At 37.4% G+C, this 17700-nt stretch overlaps 1 protein-coding gene across 2 annotated transcripts in view; it reads left to right on the top strand.

The window, feature by feature from the left end:
* LOC149141552 (lipase class 3 family protein) overlaps positions 1-17700 on the top strand; it is a 425063-nt gene that overhangs the window by 246849 nt on the left and 160514 nt on the right. For both annotated transcript variants that reach the window (XM_089447700.1, XM_089447699.1), the window contains exon 8: positions 5454-5519. In XM_089447700.1, the coding sequence (XP_089303826.1) occupies positions 5454-5519 (66 nt within the window). The remainder of the gene's footprint in view (positions 1-5453; positions 5520-17700) is intronic.

The following is a 17700-nucleotide window of genomic DNA, read 5'->3' as shown; positions in this document are numbered from 1 at the left end:
TTCTGCTGGATCTTCTATTGAATGTTCGGAATCTGCTGCTGAATGCGGCTGAAATTGTATAAGGCTTGGAAGGTATACATAATTTAGAATTTACACTTCCCCCCCAGCCTTATTGATTGACTTGTCCTCAAGTCATTTTTATTAAAAACTGAAAAGTAATGGAAGTAAATCTGCTTCCTTTGGTACAAAATGATTGGTCTTCAAGTCTTCAATGCTTGTTGGCACAATTCTTGTCATGTGATTAAATGTTTCGGTGTCGAACATAACAAGAAATTGTTAACTTAGTGGCCATTGATGGATGCCACTAGTCAACACGAGAGCTCCCATCTTTGATGTGGATGAGAGTCAAGATGCCCCGAACACATCTTTCTCAGTATGGATGAATTTGTTGTTGTCGAGGGACATTGATGTAGTCCCTTGTTTATCAGCATGATAGCTTGCCCTTAAGGCATGCAAGCTTCAAGGTGTTTTTAGAAAAATATTTAGACTCAAGGACTATGGACTCAATGGTGTATGGAAGCAAGGTTTTATTTGCAAGTGTAGGTAAAAGGAAACTGACAATGAATATGTAAAGTGGGACAAAAAGTTTGTAGATGAGCTTCGTTGGTTTTATTGGTGGGTTTGGATTGAAGGAAATGTAATGAAGTGTATGTGGAATGTAATGAAGTGTTATGTAGGGTTGGATAATGACTCTTGCTGGGAAAAAAATGATTTATGGCATGTAAACTTTCAAATATTGCAAATCTTCACGTCGAATTCAAGTCTAGATAGGTATTTCACCATCCTTGTAGCTTTACGAACAATCCCAATTCTTCGAATTTGCTTGTCTGTCATGCAACATTTGAAACCATTAAACTATTACTGGAAGTTCAAGAACTTGTAATTTTCTAGAAATTTCATTTATGTTCATGGACTTGTTCTTTAGGATTTCTCATGAAATTAGTCTTTTGAAGACCAATTGTCGTCACAATTTAATCTCCTTAATGTTCAGTTGATCATCTGAAACCTGCTAAAAAAATTTGGCATAAAAAAAACATTAGTGTGTTCAACAAGGAATGGCCAATTCCTTGATGATTCCTACGCAAAAATTAATGCCAAATGAAACGGATTATGGATAATCAAAAGTGTAATTTTAGTCCAATTCCTGATGTTGATAACAGTCCATTTTTGATAAAAATAACCATGAAAATTAACTCATCTCCCTCTTTGTGTCAGATGTCTCCTCGAATGTGCATGACAAAGAGCATATGCTGCAGATTAGTTTGTCTCATAAATGCATACAACCATGATGAAAGCATAGATTTTAATGCCAACTCTAAGCATAATCCTCCAAATGTTTTTTTTAATTGTTTTGAATTTTTTTTCTAGTTGTTTTGTTTTTAAATTTTTTTCTTAATTGTTGTGATTTTATTTATTTTTTTCTTATGGTTTTGATTTTTTAATATTTTTAAGTTATTTTGATTTTTTTTAATTGTTTGATTTTTTTTAATTGCTTTGATATATATATATATATATATATATATATATATATATTTTAACTAAATCTTTGTATTGTATCGTTATAAAAGTCACAAAAAAATTGTTTTGTATTTTAATGATTTATTTTTATATTAAAAATACTAAAATTTGAATCTAAAATTTATTTTGTTTGGTTATTAAAAAACAACTAAAAATAAATAAAAACATAATAAAATCAAATCGTTTACAAAATATTTACTGGCAACCATTTCTCAAATCCCACATTTCAAGCAAACTGAGGTTCTGAAATATCTTTCACATTTCAAGTAAACTGAGGTCACAAAATCTGCTGCTGAAATCACTCAAATTGCTCAATCTGCATGCAAAATTGCTCAAATCGCTCAACTTCAGATTGCTATTTTGGCACGTTAGGGTTGACCATTTATTCTTATGAAGGATTTGGCCATTTCTTTCCGTATGATATAAATTTTTCAGTCCATCTAATTCAACAGGTATGAAGCCATAGGGTTTTACGAGGTTGTCCTACGTACAAAATCCAACCAAATATCTAATCCCTTATTTAGAAAATAGTATTCAGACGTGATAGCTTTGAAAACGCTCTATGCCTCATAACAAGAGATCGGGAGATAATAGGCACTGAGCAATGGTGCTTGATTCTGAGATCAAATGCGCAACACTGCAATTCTTGTTTTCAATACTCATAGTTCTAAAGGCACCATGATATTGAACATTTATTATGTGGCGTAAGCTCTTCGAGCTTCTGGCTAAGCTCCATTGCCTTTGATCTCAACACCCTTTAGCAATGGCCCTTCAATCACCGTCAAAGTGACAATGCCTTTTCTCGCGTAGCTGGTTGGCGATCACTTTGTTGCAAGAAAGCGTAAGCTGAGCATGAATGAAAGGGTCCCGAAGAACCGTGATTTCCTCTCAAACCGTTAAGAATCCGATGAAACAATTTTTGGGTTATGTAATTTATTCTATTCCGGAAAAAACCCATGTCTTCGTTTTTCCTGATTTGTTTTGGTTTGATCAAGAAACATGTTTCAACACGACGTGTCAAAACTAGATCTAGCTGCAACTTTTACTAGCTGCAGCTAGTAAAAGTGGTCTAGCACAAGTTAAAGTGATATAGGTGAGTCAAATAGTCAAAAGAAAAGGTTAAGACCTTAAGTGCATGTTACACCTTGTATGTTTATATATTAGAGTCAAGAGAATACCTCCAAGCAAAGTCAACAAGCCTCCTCCAAAGCAAAGACACCTCCAAAGCAACAATCCGAGCTATATATATCAAGTTGGCCTAAGGAAAACATGTTGGTCGTCGGCCTAAAGGAGGGACAATCCTCTATATATAGAGGTTGTCCACTCCCTCTCAACGTCAAGCTATCATCTCTGAAATTAGTGAAGGTAGGAAGCCAAGTAAGGGGTAAGAAGAAGACAAGAAAAGGGTCTCCAATGCAGCGAAGAAAGAAGGAAGCAAACCAAAGTGTTGAAGGGCCAGTTACAACCACATGTGCGAAGAACGAAGAGTTGTCTCTGTGGCTATAACAACAGTAGCCTATAGTCAACCATATCTCATTGATAAGGGTTGAAACTAGGCCTAGAAGGCATCTCACTCAAGCGTGAAAGAAGGCTACACAAGAGAAGGGAGAAGGAGAAGTTTGACATATTTTATGTGAGGAGATTCCCTCACACGTGTGTGGAACTAGGGCTGCATTACTGTTGCTCCAAGTATGCAATATTTGTGAAGGAGAAGAAGACTCGATTGGAAGACAACAAGGTCATCTCCCTAAGTTAGAAAGGCTCCATCACAAGCAAAGGAAGAAAAGGTCAAGAAACATTCTAGAGTGTACAATATAAGGTCTCTACAATTGCTGGAAGAAGTGCCGAAGGAAGAAAGACAAAATGCTAGAAGGAGGACAAAGTGCTGCAAGAAGAAGTAATCTTGAAAGGGCTTGACTTGTGCTTGGAGGATATTGTTGTCAAGGGTCTAGGGTTTGGCATTGATCAATAAGAAGCTTCAATAAGATAAAATTACTAAAGGGTTTTCCTCTCAAGAGAAGAGAGGTTTTGGCCTTAGCAAAGAGCCAACATCTTGTGTTCTTGTTCTTATGTTTTTGGTAGCAGTTTGATGAAGTACAAACACTTGCATTAATATTAATAAGAAGAAGATTAAGCTAACAAGAAAAAGTAAAAGACTCCACAAATTGTTATCAAGTAACAAAGAATCACACTCCACCTAAGTGCCCTTGATTCTTCAACACACTGGCCCTCCAAAAATGAACTGAACTGCAATTGCTAAGCTCTCTTGTGAATCTTGGATGAATTCACCAATGGGAGAGATGGGTACTTGCCCACTCTCACTGAATCACCCGAGGGTTTCCGTTTCGGGGCTACTGCTGAAGTTGGGAACTCCTAGTTCTCCAAACCTCTCCATAAGAAAGAAGCTCAACTCGAAGATGTGCTCAAATAGTCTCCTCCTCCTGTTTTATAGATCTGACAAACCTCTCTAGAAGCCCTGTTTTATTATTATTTTAACACTTAATATTCCCCCCCCTTTAATTTTAGTTAAAGTACCTTTTTAATTCGGGAAAATGGTAAATCGGCCACGATCCTTCCTCATGCCACTGAAAGTCACTTAGCACCATCTCATCCTATAGATCTTCTCGTTCCGATTTCAATGAGCTATTACACTAAGGTGCTCTGTCAAGTATTCCTTCCGGAATGCCACCTTAAGAGTAGTTAATTGAGTTAGGCGAAAAAGTAACCCCATTTTCCGAAAGTTGTCAGAATGCAACGAATTAAAAGGCAAGCTGTGCGGATGATGAAATATGCCAAGCAAATGCCATCAGATGCATAGAAACTCCTCAAAACCCCATAAAACCCCTCTAGTAGCCCATGGGCCCGCTAATGGAGTAAAGAGGACCAGCCATGACCAGCCATTGGAGCATCAACACACTCCTTGATGCTTATTAGTTATTTGATTATGATGTTCATTTCTTTTAGCTGCTTTTCATTATTCTAGTTTTGAACTCTCGACTCTAGATACTGATGATTTGAGTCCTTGACTCTTAGTATTTATTAATATTATTTTGTGCTTTTTGAGAAATTTAATAGTATTTCACTACTTTCTATGTTTACTTTTAGTTTAGTACTCTATGGCTATTTTAGACTTCAACTGTTCAACATAATGTCATTGTCATTGTCATGTGATGAATTTACTTTTCATTGTTTTTGATATGCATTGCATAATTTCAGTTGTCAAAAGATGAATTTAATTTAAATGTACCTTGCATCATGCCAAATGAAGAATTCAGATGAATATTGCATAATGTCAAATGATGGATTCAATTTAGATTTACATTGCAGAAATGTCAAATGATAATTCATAAATGATAATAGTCTAATATTAAAATTTACTATTTAGTTTTTGACATATTGTTGAGTTTTTATTTTTTAATATTTTAATATTAAATTTTTAATAATTTATAATTTTTATGACTCTGATGTCCCCTCCTGTTTCTCTTAAATTTCCCTAAATTTTGGGGTTGCTTATATATGCCCCCCTTGTGCATATCCCCGCTCCTGCGCTTCCCTGCCCCGAAAACTTGGTGGAACATTGCAATACTGTGTGGATGACTTAAATAGCATTTTTTTACTTCTAGTCTTGAATTTTTTCTTTTTCGTTTCAATTAATCTTAGAATTCATTTCATTGGCAAAAGAGATTCTCTTCTAACTAGTTTGGATTGTTGATAGCTGTTGTGTTAAATGTTTCTTTAAGCTTCGAATTCTGACATTTTAAGAGTTGTTTGGGCATCCTGCAGATGCTTCCAAGCTTGCAGAAATAATCTTAGACTTGAAATTGCAAAGCTATGATTTGCTTTGAATTTTATTCAATTTAGGCCTTTCGATAATAATTTTCTACATCAAATCTCATTCTGACATGCAAATTGTGATTTATAATGATTGTTTTCAGCTTTATTTATTGGAGAAGTCATCGGTTGAACCACTATCCGCATCAGAGTATACCAAACTAACTTCGGTATTGACTTTCTCCTCTTTACTGCTATTTCAGTGGTATTTTAGTAGTTTCAGGCATGGTATTAACTATTTTTTATGCTAACTTAGTTCTAGGAGCTGCTCTTGCACTGCCAAATTTCTTTTCATCCCTCAGAGAATGAATGTGTAACTTCTACTCATAGATGAATGGATAGATACATTCTTCAGGTGCCCTTGGCACTTGTTAAAAGACTGTTTTCAAAAAACTGTGTGTTCTAATACTCAGACCTGACTTCTACATTTATTCATTAAAGGGAGTAAAATCCCACTAATATTAAATGGACTCCATACATATGTTCTTGATAGTTCAGTCCAACACCTGGACTTTATACATATTTAGAAAATTAGGAAGAACAGAATTTCCAAAAACTATAACAGAGAAGAAAACAATGATAAAAAGATTGATACTCAGTTGAATTTTCATCCCCCAGAGAAAGTGTAATTTTTACTCATAGATGAATGGATAGTTACATTCTTCAGGTGCCCTCTGCACTTGTTAAAAATAGATGTTCAAAAAACTGTGTTCTAATAGTAAATACTCACACCGGACTTCTACATTTATTAATTAAGGGGAGTAAGATCCCACTCATATTAAATGGACTCCATACATATGTCCTTGATAGTTCAGTCCAACACGTGGACTTTATACTGTTTTGAACATGAATATGGAATAATATAAATAATAATAATTAATAATTATGAAAGTGCATGTCTCAAAAAGACATGACTCCTTACAAAAACAAAAGGGCACTCCCGTCTAATATTTATACGGGCCCCATCATTGTATTCAATCACATATCACTTGTACACTTAAACATTTATATAAATATTATTTATCCTATAATGGATATTCTCATATTCCTGACATTCTAAATATTCTGTGTGATAATGAACTTTTGTTCGAATATAAATAATAAACAATATAAATAATAATAATTAATAATTATGAAAGTGCATGTCTCAAAATGACACGACTCCTTACAAAATGAGGGCACTCCCGTCTAATATTTATACGGGCCCCATAATTGTATTCAATCACATATCACTTGTACACTTAAACATTTATATAAATGTTATTTATCCTATAATGGATATTCTCATATTCCTGGCATTCTAAATATTCTGTGTGATAATGAACTTTTGTTCGTATCATTTGGTATCAGAGGCAGTCTGATGATTGATCCGACTGTTGGCCATGTAGGCTTTTTAGCCATTCAATAAAATATTTTGGAGTTTCTCCCTATCCTTTAGGTCCTTGACCACATTAAAAGGGGATATTTCCAAATATCTTTAAAACTACATGTAAGAAAAGGAAGAATATATAAGCTAATCTTAACCATTGTTGGTTTATAAGTTCATGGTTTTAGCAACCCATGGTAATTGCAAGGTAAATAAAAACAAAAGGAGTACAAACATCTCTTTATGTGAATGGAAAGTTTTATTTTATCTTTTTCTGTGGAGGAAATTGTAGGAATTTACAGGGTAAGTTCCTCAGAAAGAATACCAAAAGGACACCGCTCACAACCAGATCTCAAATCAATACACCAGTATTTTTGACGTGGTTAAAACCCTCAGAGTGCAAGGAGGGAAACAGTCCACGGCCTGTCCCAACGTGGGTACAGACAATTTATTAATCAAAGAATGAAAATTTACATAAGCTTCTCTCATGCACGGATTACTCGAACAATGACCCTCCATGCGCTTTAAATAGAACTCATGGACCAATCGGGTGTCAAGCCACGGATCAAGTGTCGGTAATACCGAGGTGAGAGTGAACCGTCGGATCACTACATATCGTGACCGTCGGATTGTAAGTTACAAAATGTACAACGGTAAAGAAACACACTTTACCTAACTCTATGCTAGACCAAGTTGAACTTAACTATATCCTATGTGTCGGAATATCCTAACATCCCCCCTTAAGAACAACTTGGGATAGGATTGAAGGATTTACAAATATGACACAATAGGAGAAGGAAGGAGGCACTAGAGCCTATCCCCCCTTAGTGACAACTTCTTGAACTCCAAGCATATATCGAAGTTTAGTGAACTTCGCCTCTGTGAGAGCCTTTGTGAAGATGTCTGCAACCTGATCATCCATTGGACAATATTGCACTTCAAGAACATGGTCATGAATGAGCTTTCTGATGAAGTGCATGTGTAGTTCAATGTGTTTGCTGCGCTGATGCTGGACTGGATCTTTGCATAGCTGAATGGCACTTTGATTATCACACCAAAGTGTGGTTGGATGCTGTTGCTCAAAGCCAAATTCTGATAGGATCTGACGAAGCCACAAGGCTTCCTTACTAGCTTCCACGGCACCACGATACTCTGCTTCTGCTGACGAAAGAGAAATGGCAGCCTGTTTCTTACAAGCCCATGTAATAGGTCCTGAACCAAGAGTGAAGACATAACCGGCAGTAGACTTCCGATCATCAAGGTCACCAGCCCAATCAGAATCAGTGAAACCAACTAACAGAGGAGCTGCTTTGGCACTGTAATGAATCCCAAACTGTACTGTACCTCGAACATAACGAAGTATTCTTTTAGCTGCTTTCCAATGACTTTCACGGGGGTTTTGCATAAAACGAGCAACAAGGCCAACAGCAAAGGAAAGATCAGGACGAGTATGGGTTAAATACAAGAGTTTTCCGACAAGTTGACGGTATAAGGTAGCATCAACTTCAGGAGAAGTACAAGAGACTGAAAGTTTGACTCCAGACTGAAAGGGAGAAGGGGCTGGCTTACAGTCTTCCATGTGAAAATGACGAAGAATATCACAAGCATACTTGGACTGGGAAAGGAAAATACCTTCTTGGGATTGCAAGACTTGAAGACCGAGAAAATAGTGTAAGTGTCCTAAGTCTGTCATTTCAAATTTCTTTTTAAGGCTGGACTTCACATGGTTTATAAGGTTGGGATCACTACCAGTAAGAATAAGATCATCAACATAAAGAACAAGGATGATAAGAGAGTTGCCCACTTTCTTGGTGTAGACAGTATTGTCAGAATGACACCTAGAAAAGCCAGATTCTAAAAGAAAGCTATCCATTTTGGCATACCAAGCCCGAGGAGCTTGTTTGAGGCCATAAAGGGATTTCTTAAGTCGACAAACGAGGCTGGAGTCTGTTTGTATGAAGCCAATGGGTTGTTCCATATAGATTTCTTCCTGCAAGTCCCCATGCAAGAAGGCAGATTTAACATCCATTTGATGGACTTCCCATTTTAAAGAGGCAGCAAGGGAAAGAACAAGGCGGATAGAGTTCATTTTGGCAACTGGAGAGAAGGTTTCAGTGTAGTCAATGCCTTCAACCTGTGAAAATCCCTTAGCAACTAGACGAGCCTTATGTTTATCAACTTTCCCATCTGGTCCATACTTGGTTCTGTAAACCCATTTGCATCTAACAAGTTTGCGTCCCTTTGGTAGAGGAACAAGATCCCATGTATCATTTGTCATCAATGAATGATATTCTTCATTCATAGCTGCTTCCCAATGTGGATGGCCTGAAGCTTCTGCAAAAGTGTCAGGATCATGATTTACTGGAGCTTGAGCCAGTAAAGAAGAGGCTCTTTCAAACTGAGAACGTGTACGTCGCTGATCTGTAGGATCACCGGCAAGATCACCTGCTGCATCCCGAGTAGCACGGACCCATCTTGGAAGTTGAGGATCCTGAGAAGGTGGGGGAGGATTATCATCCTCGCTTTCATCATCAGAAGAAGAAATGTTTTCAAAGATAGAAGAGATAGGAAGAGGTGGCACATCCGCCGGACTAGGCTCGCAGGCCGATTTATTTTCATCAAATTTTACATCTCTTCTAATGATAACATTTTTGGACTTAAATGGAATAAGTCTATAACCTTTTACATCTTCAGAATATCCAACAAAAGTACATTTCTCACTCTTAGGTTCTAAAGCTTTATGCTTTTCATCTGGAATATGGGCCCATGCTTCACTTCCAAACACACGAAAGTGACTTACATCTGGTTTAATGGAACTCCAAGCTTCTTCTGGAGTGATATTCTCTAGAACCTTAGTAGGAGTGCGATTGATTATATAATTTGCACAATTAATTGCTTCGGCCCAAAAACTAAGACTGAGTCCTTTAGATTGCAGCATACAATTAGCCATTTCCTTTAAGGTGCGATTTTTCCTTTCAGCTACACCATTTTGTTGTGGAGTGTATGGAACAGTATGTTGCATTTGAATTCCATTTTCGGTGCAAAAGTTGATGAATGCGTTTTTAACATATTCTCCACCATTATCAGTTCTTAGCTTAAGAATTTGATGTCCAGATTGTTTTTCAACAAATGCTTTGAAGGCCAAAAAAGTGCTAAATACTTCGCTCTTGAGTTTTAAGAAGTATACCCAAGTGCGTCTAGAGAAATCATCAATGAAAGTTAAGAAGTACTTGCAGCCAGAGAATGAAGCAACAGGAAGAGGACCACATAAATCACTGTGCACAAGCTGTAAAGGGACTGAGGCGTGCCAAGAGGCACGTTTGTCAAAACTGTCCCGATGATGTTTTCCGAGTACACATCCGGAACAAACACCATCTTTGCAAGATACCATAGGAAGACCTGTCACCATATTTTCTTTACATAGATGCTGAAGGGAGCGATAGTTTAAGTGACCAAACCGCTCATGCCAAAGTTTGCTCACTTCATCATTATGAGCAACAAACACTGAGGGAAGATGGGATGACCCAAAGTTGTGAAACTTATACAACCTTTTGGAATCATCAGCAAGACCAGTAGCTAGAATCTGTTTAGGATCTTTTAGATCCTTGATTACAACATCATGAGGTGAAAATTCAACAATTTTACCTTCACCTGAATGAGTTATCTGATAGACAGATAGAAGGTTGCAGGATAAGTTTGGAACACATAATACATCATTGAACTGACCATTGTCTAGATGAACAGTTCCAGTCCCTACAACATTAAGAGATCTATCATCACCAACATATATATTTTTGGTGTTACAATCATTTAAAGAAGAAAACATGGCTTGGTTTTTGGCCATGTGACAAGAGGCTCCAGAATCAATGAGCCACTCATGAGAATGAGAAGAAGAAGAAGATACATTTAATGCATAACCAGACTGAGATGATTGACGATGACATGCAGAAAGTGCCGTTCCGGAAGTTGAAGTTGAAGTAGGCTCCAGATGGATGTTATGTTTCTTCATTGCGGCTTCCAAGGCTTCCATCTTCTTAAAGCATTTAGATTCTAAGTGGCCATCTCGATTACAAAAGTTACAATGTCTGTCAGTCCTCTTCCATTTGTTTTTATTGGTCTTGTCATTTTGCTGAAATGATCTTTCATCTTGAGGCTGAGTTGGTTTAGGACCATTCCTTTGAGGATAAGACTTCTTAGGATTCTTTGAATTTGGTTGCTGCTGGGCGGCTAACGCTTTCGAGGAAGAGTTTCCAAGATTAAGAAGACCAAGGTGTAAGAGTTTTTCTTGTTCTCTTATTAAGGAATCACAAAAGGAGTCAAAGGAAGGGGGTTTGTAGTCTTTGCCTTGACAAATGAAAGCTTCCCTTGTAGAATGGAAAGTGGAAACAAATACAGAGTAGGCTGGTCCCAACTTAGTAAGGATGGAATAAATAAGGTTACCATCTTCTTTCTTAACTTTAACACCTTCCAAGAGATATCTAAGGGTCTTGAATTTGGACAAGAAATCTTCAATGCAAGAAAAATTATTAGGATCCAAAGTAAGCAACTCATTCTCAAGTTGATGGGCTCTAATTTCATTTTTAATCCCAAAAACTTTAGCAAGTTTTTCTAATGCTTCATGAGGAGTTTCAATTTCTGCAATGTGGAATCTAAGATCAGGAGAAACAGACATTCCTATCAAACCACGTGCTTGATCTTGTCTATTTTCCCATTTTTCGGCCTTGTCTTCATCTTTGGGTTTCTTCTCTTGGTCTGTGGCTATTCTGAAGAGACCTTTACTTCTAAGTAAATCTCCCATGTAGGCTACCCATTGGAAGTAGTTAGTGCTGTCAAGAATGACTTGGCATGGACTTTCCATTTTTTGAAAAAAAAAAATCCTGAAGCTGAAGATGCTGAAAGTAAGTGGTCCAATGGATAGATCTCGAAAAAATAGGCGGTTTTAAAAAAAACGGCTCTGAAAAAGGCTTCCGGATGAAGAAGTTATGGCTTTTTGAAAAAAAAAATTGTTGACGTTGCCGGCAAAGTGCGCGAATGTGCGGGAATGAAAAAATCCGCCCCCACAAAATGGAGACTTGAACCCAAGACCTCTACTCTCTTAAAAAGTCTTTGAACCAATTGATCTATACAAAATATTTGAGAGAGAGAGAGAGAGAGAGAGAGAGAGAGGGGGGGGGGCCTCGATTTGCGTGCTTGCCTTGGGAAGGCTCTTTTCCCCTACAAAACACAAAACACAAAACCCAACACGAATATGCAAAGAAAAACGAACCTTACGGCTCAAAGTTAGCTTTAGCCAAAAAACTAGAATTTTAAAAAAAAATCTCAAAGTTAGCTTTTAACCGAAAAACTAAATATTTTTCTCAATGTTTCTGATTTTCCAAGATCACACTAAGGTGCAGGGAAAAGAGCATACGCATGAGAAAAATCCTTTCTTTCTGTTTCTGATTTGCCCAGATCGCACAGAGTCGCAGGGCAAAGAGCATACGCAGAAATGAAAGGTATAGATCCGGGAAAAAAAAAGGCTAAATAAACCGAAACCGAAATAAGCAGAGAGAAAATGACAGTAAACTGCAAAAAAAAACACTGTATACCTCCCGATCTGAAAAATGACGCAGCTAGGGCTACCGGAAACCTTTTCGCGTGAAACGAAAGGGGTTCCTCACTGAAACAGATGCTCCGAACGCAACAGAGCAGTCCTCTCGGCCCGAAAGCAGTCAGAAACAGCAGATCTAGGAAACGACAGCCGCATGCAGTTCTACCGGCTTCAGATTTGGATCACCAACGGACGCGGCCCTCAAATAGCTCCGATACCATGTAGGAATTTACAGGGTAAGTTCCTCAGAAAGAATACCAAAAGGACACCGCTCACAACCAGATCTCAAATCAATACACCAGTATTTTTGACGTGGTTAAAACCCTCAGAGTGCAAGGAGGGAAACAGTCCACGGCCTGTCCCAACGTGGGTACAGACAATTTATTAATCAAAGAATGAAAATTTACATAAGCTTCTCTCATGGACGGATTACTCGAACAATGACCCTCCATGCGCTTTAAATAGAACTCATGGACCAATCGGGTGTCAAGCCACGGATCAAGTGTCGGTAATACCGAAGTGAGAGTGAACCGTCGGATCACTACATATCGTGACCGTCGGATTGTAAGTTACAAAATGTACAACGGTAAAGAAACACACTTTACCTAACTCTAACCTAACTCTATGCTAGACCAAGTTGAACTTAACTATATCCTATGTGTCGGAATATCCTAACAGAAATCAACCGAGGAGTGAAAGGTGCATAAGTGGACAGATATTTTGTATTATATCCCCCCGAAAAGTGAAGGAAATTGTATATATAAAAGGGATCTTTTTTGAAGTTATAAAAAGGTGTTCAAAGCTATATATATCTATCTTGAAGTTATACTTTATAAAATATAGTAAGCAAGTATCAAATTGTGTATTGAAGACATATCAAAGTGGGTTTTTCACACCTTGTAGCCTGGATATGTGTTCTAGTCTCAAGAGGTGTGGATGAGGCTAGGAACACAAGAGGATTAATTATCTCCAAGCCCAGTTTATTTTTCTAAGTGAAAATGTCTTAATTAGATTATTAACCAATTTGTAATTATTTTCTTAAGTCTAATTTAGGGAAAAAGGTTAATTATTCAGTATTAATCGAGACAAGTCGATTTCTCTCTAATGACTTTTAGAAAGGTGATTTGATGAAGTCAAGATGATCTTAGCCATCAATCGTGATTAGATCTTGGTTGTTGATTGCTCAACACAAGATTATAAGAGGAAGTTGATGTGCATCTTAGGGACACAGATTCGATTGAGCAAGGGTGCAGTGACACCAACAGAGGGAGGCCAAATTAGCCTATGCGAGTTGCCAGTTTACCAGTGCGAACTGTTGGAGGACCAATTCATGTTACCAATGGCCATAGCGATTTGTTGGAGGTAGTGCAAGTTGCTCGAGGAAGTTTATCTTGCAGGATCGATTTTCCAGCGGTAGTGCGAATTGTTGGGAAGGCCAATGTGCATTTCTAGTGAGCTAGTGTGAAGCAGTGCGAATTGGTAGTTGAAGGCCGAGTTGATTTGTAGAGGTTTGATTTGGCTAGTTGAAGTGAAGAAAACTATTTGCGGGAGCTTTGCAAAATTACACAAGCAGTTGTAATAATTTTCAATTACATATTTGCTGAAGAATAATAAATCCCTCATCTACAGAACTGGTTTTCCCCACATTGAAACTTTTCTAGGGACAATTTGTCCAAAAATCTCGATGTTTATTTTGTGTGTTGTTTTCTCAGTTCTTGTGGCTTATTAATTGGTAGTTGTGTTTTTATTCAGTATTTGCAGTAAATTAATTTGCTGGGCCGAATAATTGTTAAAAGATAGGAGAATAATTACCAGATTAATTGCAATAGAGTTTTCACATGGTATCAGAGCGGATCTGAGGCGCAAAAGGTTATTTGAGAAGCTTAGCGCAGGGTACAAGAGAGAAGATCAAGGCCTTATAAAACCTAGATCGATTTGTTCTAGATATAATTGGATTTTTCTTTTTCTAAGGGTTTTTAGAAAAATAGCTTTCGCTGGTTTACAAGGTCAGGACAAATTAGAGGGAGCAACCAAATTTGGCATATGGAAATCTAGAATCCTGTTGATCTTGGAGGAGAATGGTCTTAAGCAATATGCGGCTAGTGTTGTAGTCGTGCGGACAAATGCAGCACAACTCCTAGCTTACAAGAAGGAAGTTGCCAAAACAAGGTGAAACATTCTTGATGGGGTCAAGGATTACATCATGCCTCATATTGTAGAAGAGGATATAGGAAAGAAGATGTGCGATGCAGTCTGTAAACTCTATCAAGATTCTAGTGTAAGCCGGAAGTTGATCTTTAAAGAGAAGCTAAGAAACACCAGATTGAACGAGAGAGGTGTAGTTAGTTATCTTGCTAAGATTAGACTTGTCAAAGACGAGTTAGCAACTATCGAAGAGAATATAGATGATGATGAGCTCGTGAGCACTACTCTAAATGGGTTCTCAAAGCAATGGGACGTGTTTGTCTAAGTGAACAATGGACGAAAATACCTACCTGACTGGGATTGTTTGTGGAATGATTTCACTTAGAAAGAGCTTAGGTTGAGCCTTGTTAGTGGCAGCAATAGTAAAAGCCAAAAGTGTGAGGATGACGAAAATGTTGCTCTTGCGGGAAAGGGCAAAGCCAAGAAGGATTCAAGCAAAGGGCCTAACTCCAAGGGAGAGAAACAAAGGAACGACTTGAGTAAAATCAAGTGTTTTGGATGCAGTCAACATGGACAACATGTTAGTCAATGTCCGAACAGGAAGAAGGGTGATAAGAAGAAGCACTAGAAGATGGCAACTTCAGTTGATATTGATGAATTGTCTTCGAGACTAAAAGACAAGTTCGCTCTCATAGCTTGCGTATCTAGCTCGACCACCACAAGAGTCTGGTACATTAACAGTGGGTTGTCATGTTATATGACAGGAGTTAAAGAATATTTCCCTAGCTATAAAGCAAAGGAGATAGGCTTCCAAATAAAAATGGGAAATATGTCAAGTTTACTCTATTTGGGAGGGGTATTATTCTATTTTAGAGGGAGCTTAGCAAGCTAATTCTCATCCATGATGTGTTGCATGTGCCAAGAATGGGGATGGACCTGATTTCCATTTCTATTCTTCATGATAAAGGGTACACTCTTTAGATGACAGAAGGTCTCAATTTGTGGACTGGTTGCTTGCTATTTTTTCTTGGTGTTTTTGTCTATTTTTCTTTACATATTTACTATTAATTTTCTTTAGGGATATTAAAATGGTAACAGAGCCATAATCTTAGTTGAACCTTTGGGAAATATTAGAATCAAACAACATGGCGGTAACCTTGAATGAGGTGATTAAGATACAACAAATGATGATGGATGTGGGGGAGAAGTTGATTCATTCCACAGTTGGAAATCCAAACATGATTGCAAGTTCATCCAAGAGTTTCACAGAGCTTCAAGGATATTGTACTTTTCCTAAGTTAGACTTAGGAAAGAAGACATAAATCACTTACTATATCAAGTAAGCACCTAAAGAGGCAATAAATCATCTCCTACATGCTAAGACACCAAGCCTATGCAGAAGACCTTCCGAAGCTACCACCAGCTTCAACATAGTTAGCTAGTAGGTTAGGAGAGAATAATATTTATGAGTATGTAGCATAGTCTCGTCTGTTTTCATTCATGCTCTGCTTTACTTCGATCAATTTCACATTTACTTTATGTCATTTCCTGTCCTGCATTTACTTTTATGTTATTTCCTTTTTGCATGATTTCTTCCAATAGTGCTAACGTTAGTAGAATAGCCTGTTGGCTCTCCAATCTCCCAAGTTAGATTATGTGCAAATTGCAGGTTTAGTGACCCCATGGCCCATTGGATAAGACTTTTGGTATATGAAACCAGAAGAATCTAGAGTTCTCATACACTCCTGTATGATAACACATATCCTTGAGTTGGAGCTAGATGTTACCCTTTAGGCAACTCCCCTAGAGACACACTCAGTTGGGTGTGATTCGATGTTGCTTGTACCTGTTTCTCCATCCCATCAAATGCATTTTTGTGCTCTTAAATCTTCATGGATTCAATGGTATATCATTCCAGGTTCGCAATTCTCTCAAGATTATGTGCTAGCAGATGTTGCATGATACTTTAGGCCTATGTCACAAGGTTCGTCGAACTTTAACCTTGAGGTTTGAATTTTGGCGAACCTTAAAAAAAAATTGAGGTTCGGCGAACCTCATTGAACCTCATAGCCATTGACCAAGTCCATAGATCAAAACTCGTAACTTCCTGTCGCAACTCAAGCTTGTAATTTATCCTTGCAGTTTCCATGTCTGTGATAGCATTTTTGATGTTTACTGATGTTGATTTCTTACTATTTTATCGTATAATTCATTTTAAATTAATATATATAGACGAACCTAATGACGAACCTCATCAAAACATTCGAACTCAATCCGAACCTAATCATTGTCGAATCCGAACTCAAACCCGAACCATGTGACATTGCTTTAGGCTACAATTGGTATGGTTTCACTTTGTGGATTCCCTTACTTAAAAGTGATGTTTGAGTTTTGACTTTCTTTTGAAGTGTACTTGGCATTAGATGGATACATTATACATATAAATAAGTAAAAATGTTACCTTCTTAATATTTCAAACCATGTTGGGACATAATTGCCTCTAGATAAGTGTGTTTTAACCTAGGGCATTAGGTACGACTAGGAATTCAAGGTTGCTGAGGTGACAATGGATAGCTTTCCTGATAGTTATCTTAGGTTTTCCCCTTGGTGAAATTAGGACTTTTACTTTATGGAGAGTCCAAGAGATAAAACTCCTCACTTTGCATTCCATTTCATCTAGTTTGAATTCTTCTTGTTCATTAATGATCCTTCATACATTATTCTTGTGGTTCTCGCTTATCTCTTTCTTAGCTTCTTTTAGTACCTTGTTTTTGGAGCTATACTTTCAATAGTCTAGATTGTCACCATGGATTTTTATTATCTCTAGGACTTCTGCAAACTTGAAATTGGTTAGATATCTTACACTATCATCGATCATCCTCTATTCATGTTTAATAAGAATTTGAAATGCATCCTCTTCCAACCAACTCAAATTGAGTTTGAAAGGGGATGGATGTTTTTTATTGCTTGTGTCTAGCTGTAAAAAAATAGGACTTTGATCTAAATAACCACCACTATGAACCAACGACTTGGACTTGTCCAACTTCTCCATGAGATTTTTGACATAAAAGTAGGACTATGATTTGAATCACCACCACTGCCAACTCACGACTTGGATTCATCCACCTTCTCCGTAAGACTTTCAAACATAAAAAATATGTGCAACCTTTTTTATACAACATCATTCCCCAACCTATTATTTCTCTAGACTGGAATGATCTTGATAGGTTCAACATCAATGAGACCTGCC

The sequence above is a fragment of the Pinus tabuliformis genome, chromosome X (assembly GCF_031772625.1).
Source record: "Pinus tabuliformis cultivar Carrire ecotype Pingquan chromosome X, CPIR1, whole genome shotgun sequence".
Lineage (NCBI taxonomy): Eukaryota > Viridiplantae > Streptophyta > Pinopsida > Pinales > Pinaceae > Pinus > Pinus tabuliformis.
Note: the sequence above shows the minus strand (reverse complement) of the source record. Positions and strands in the feature narration are given on the sequence as shown.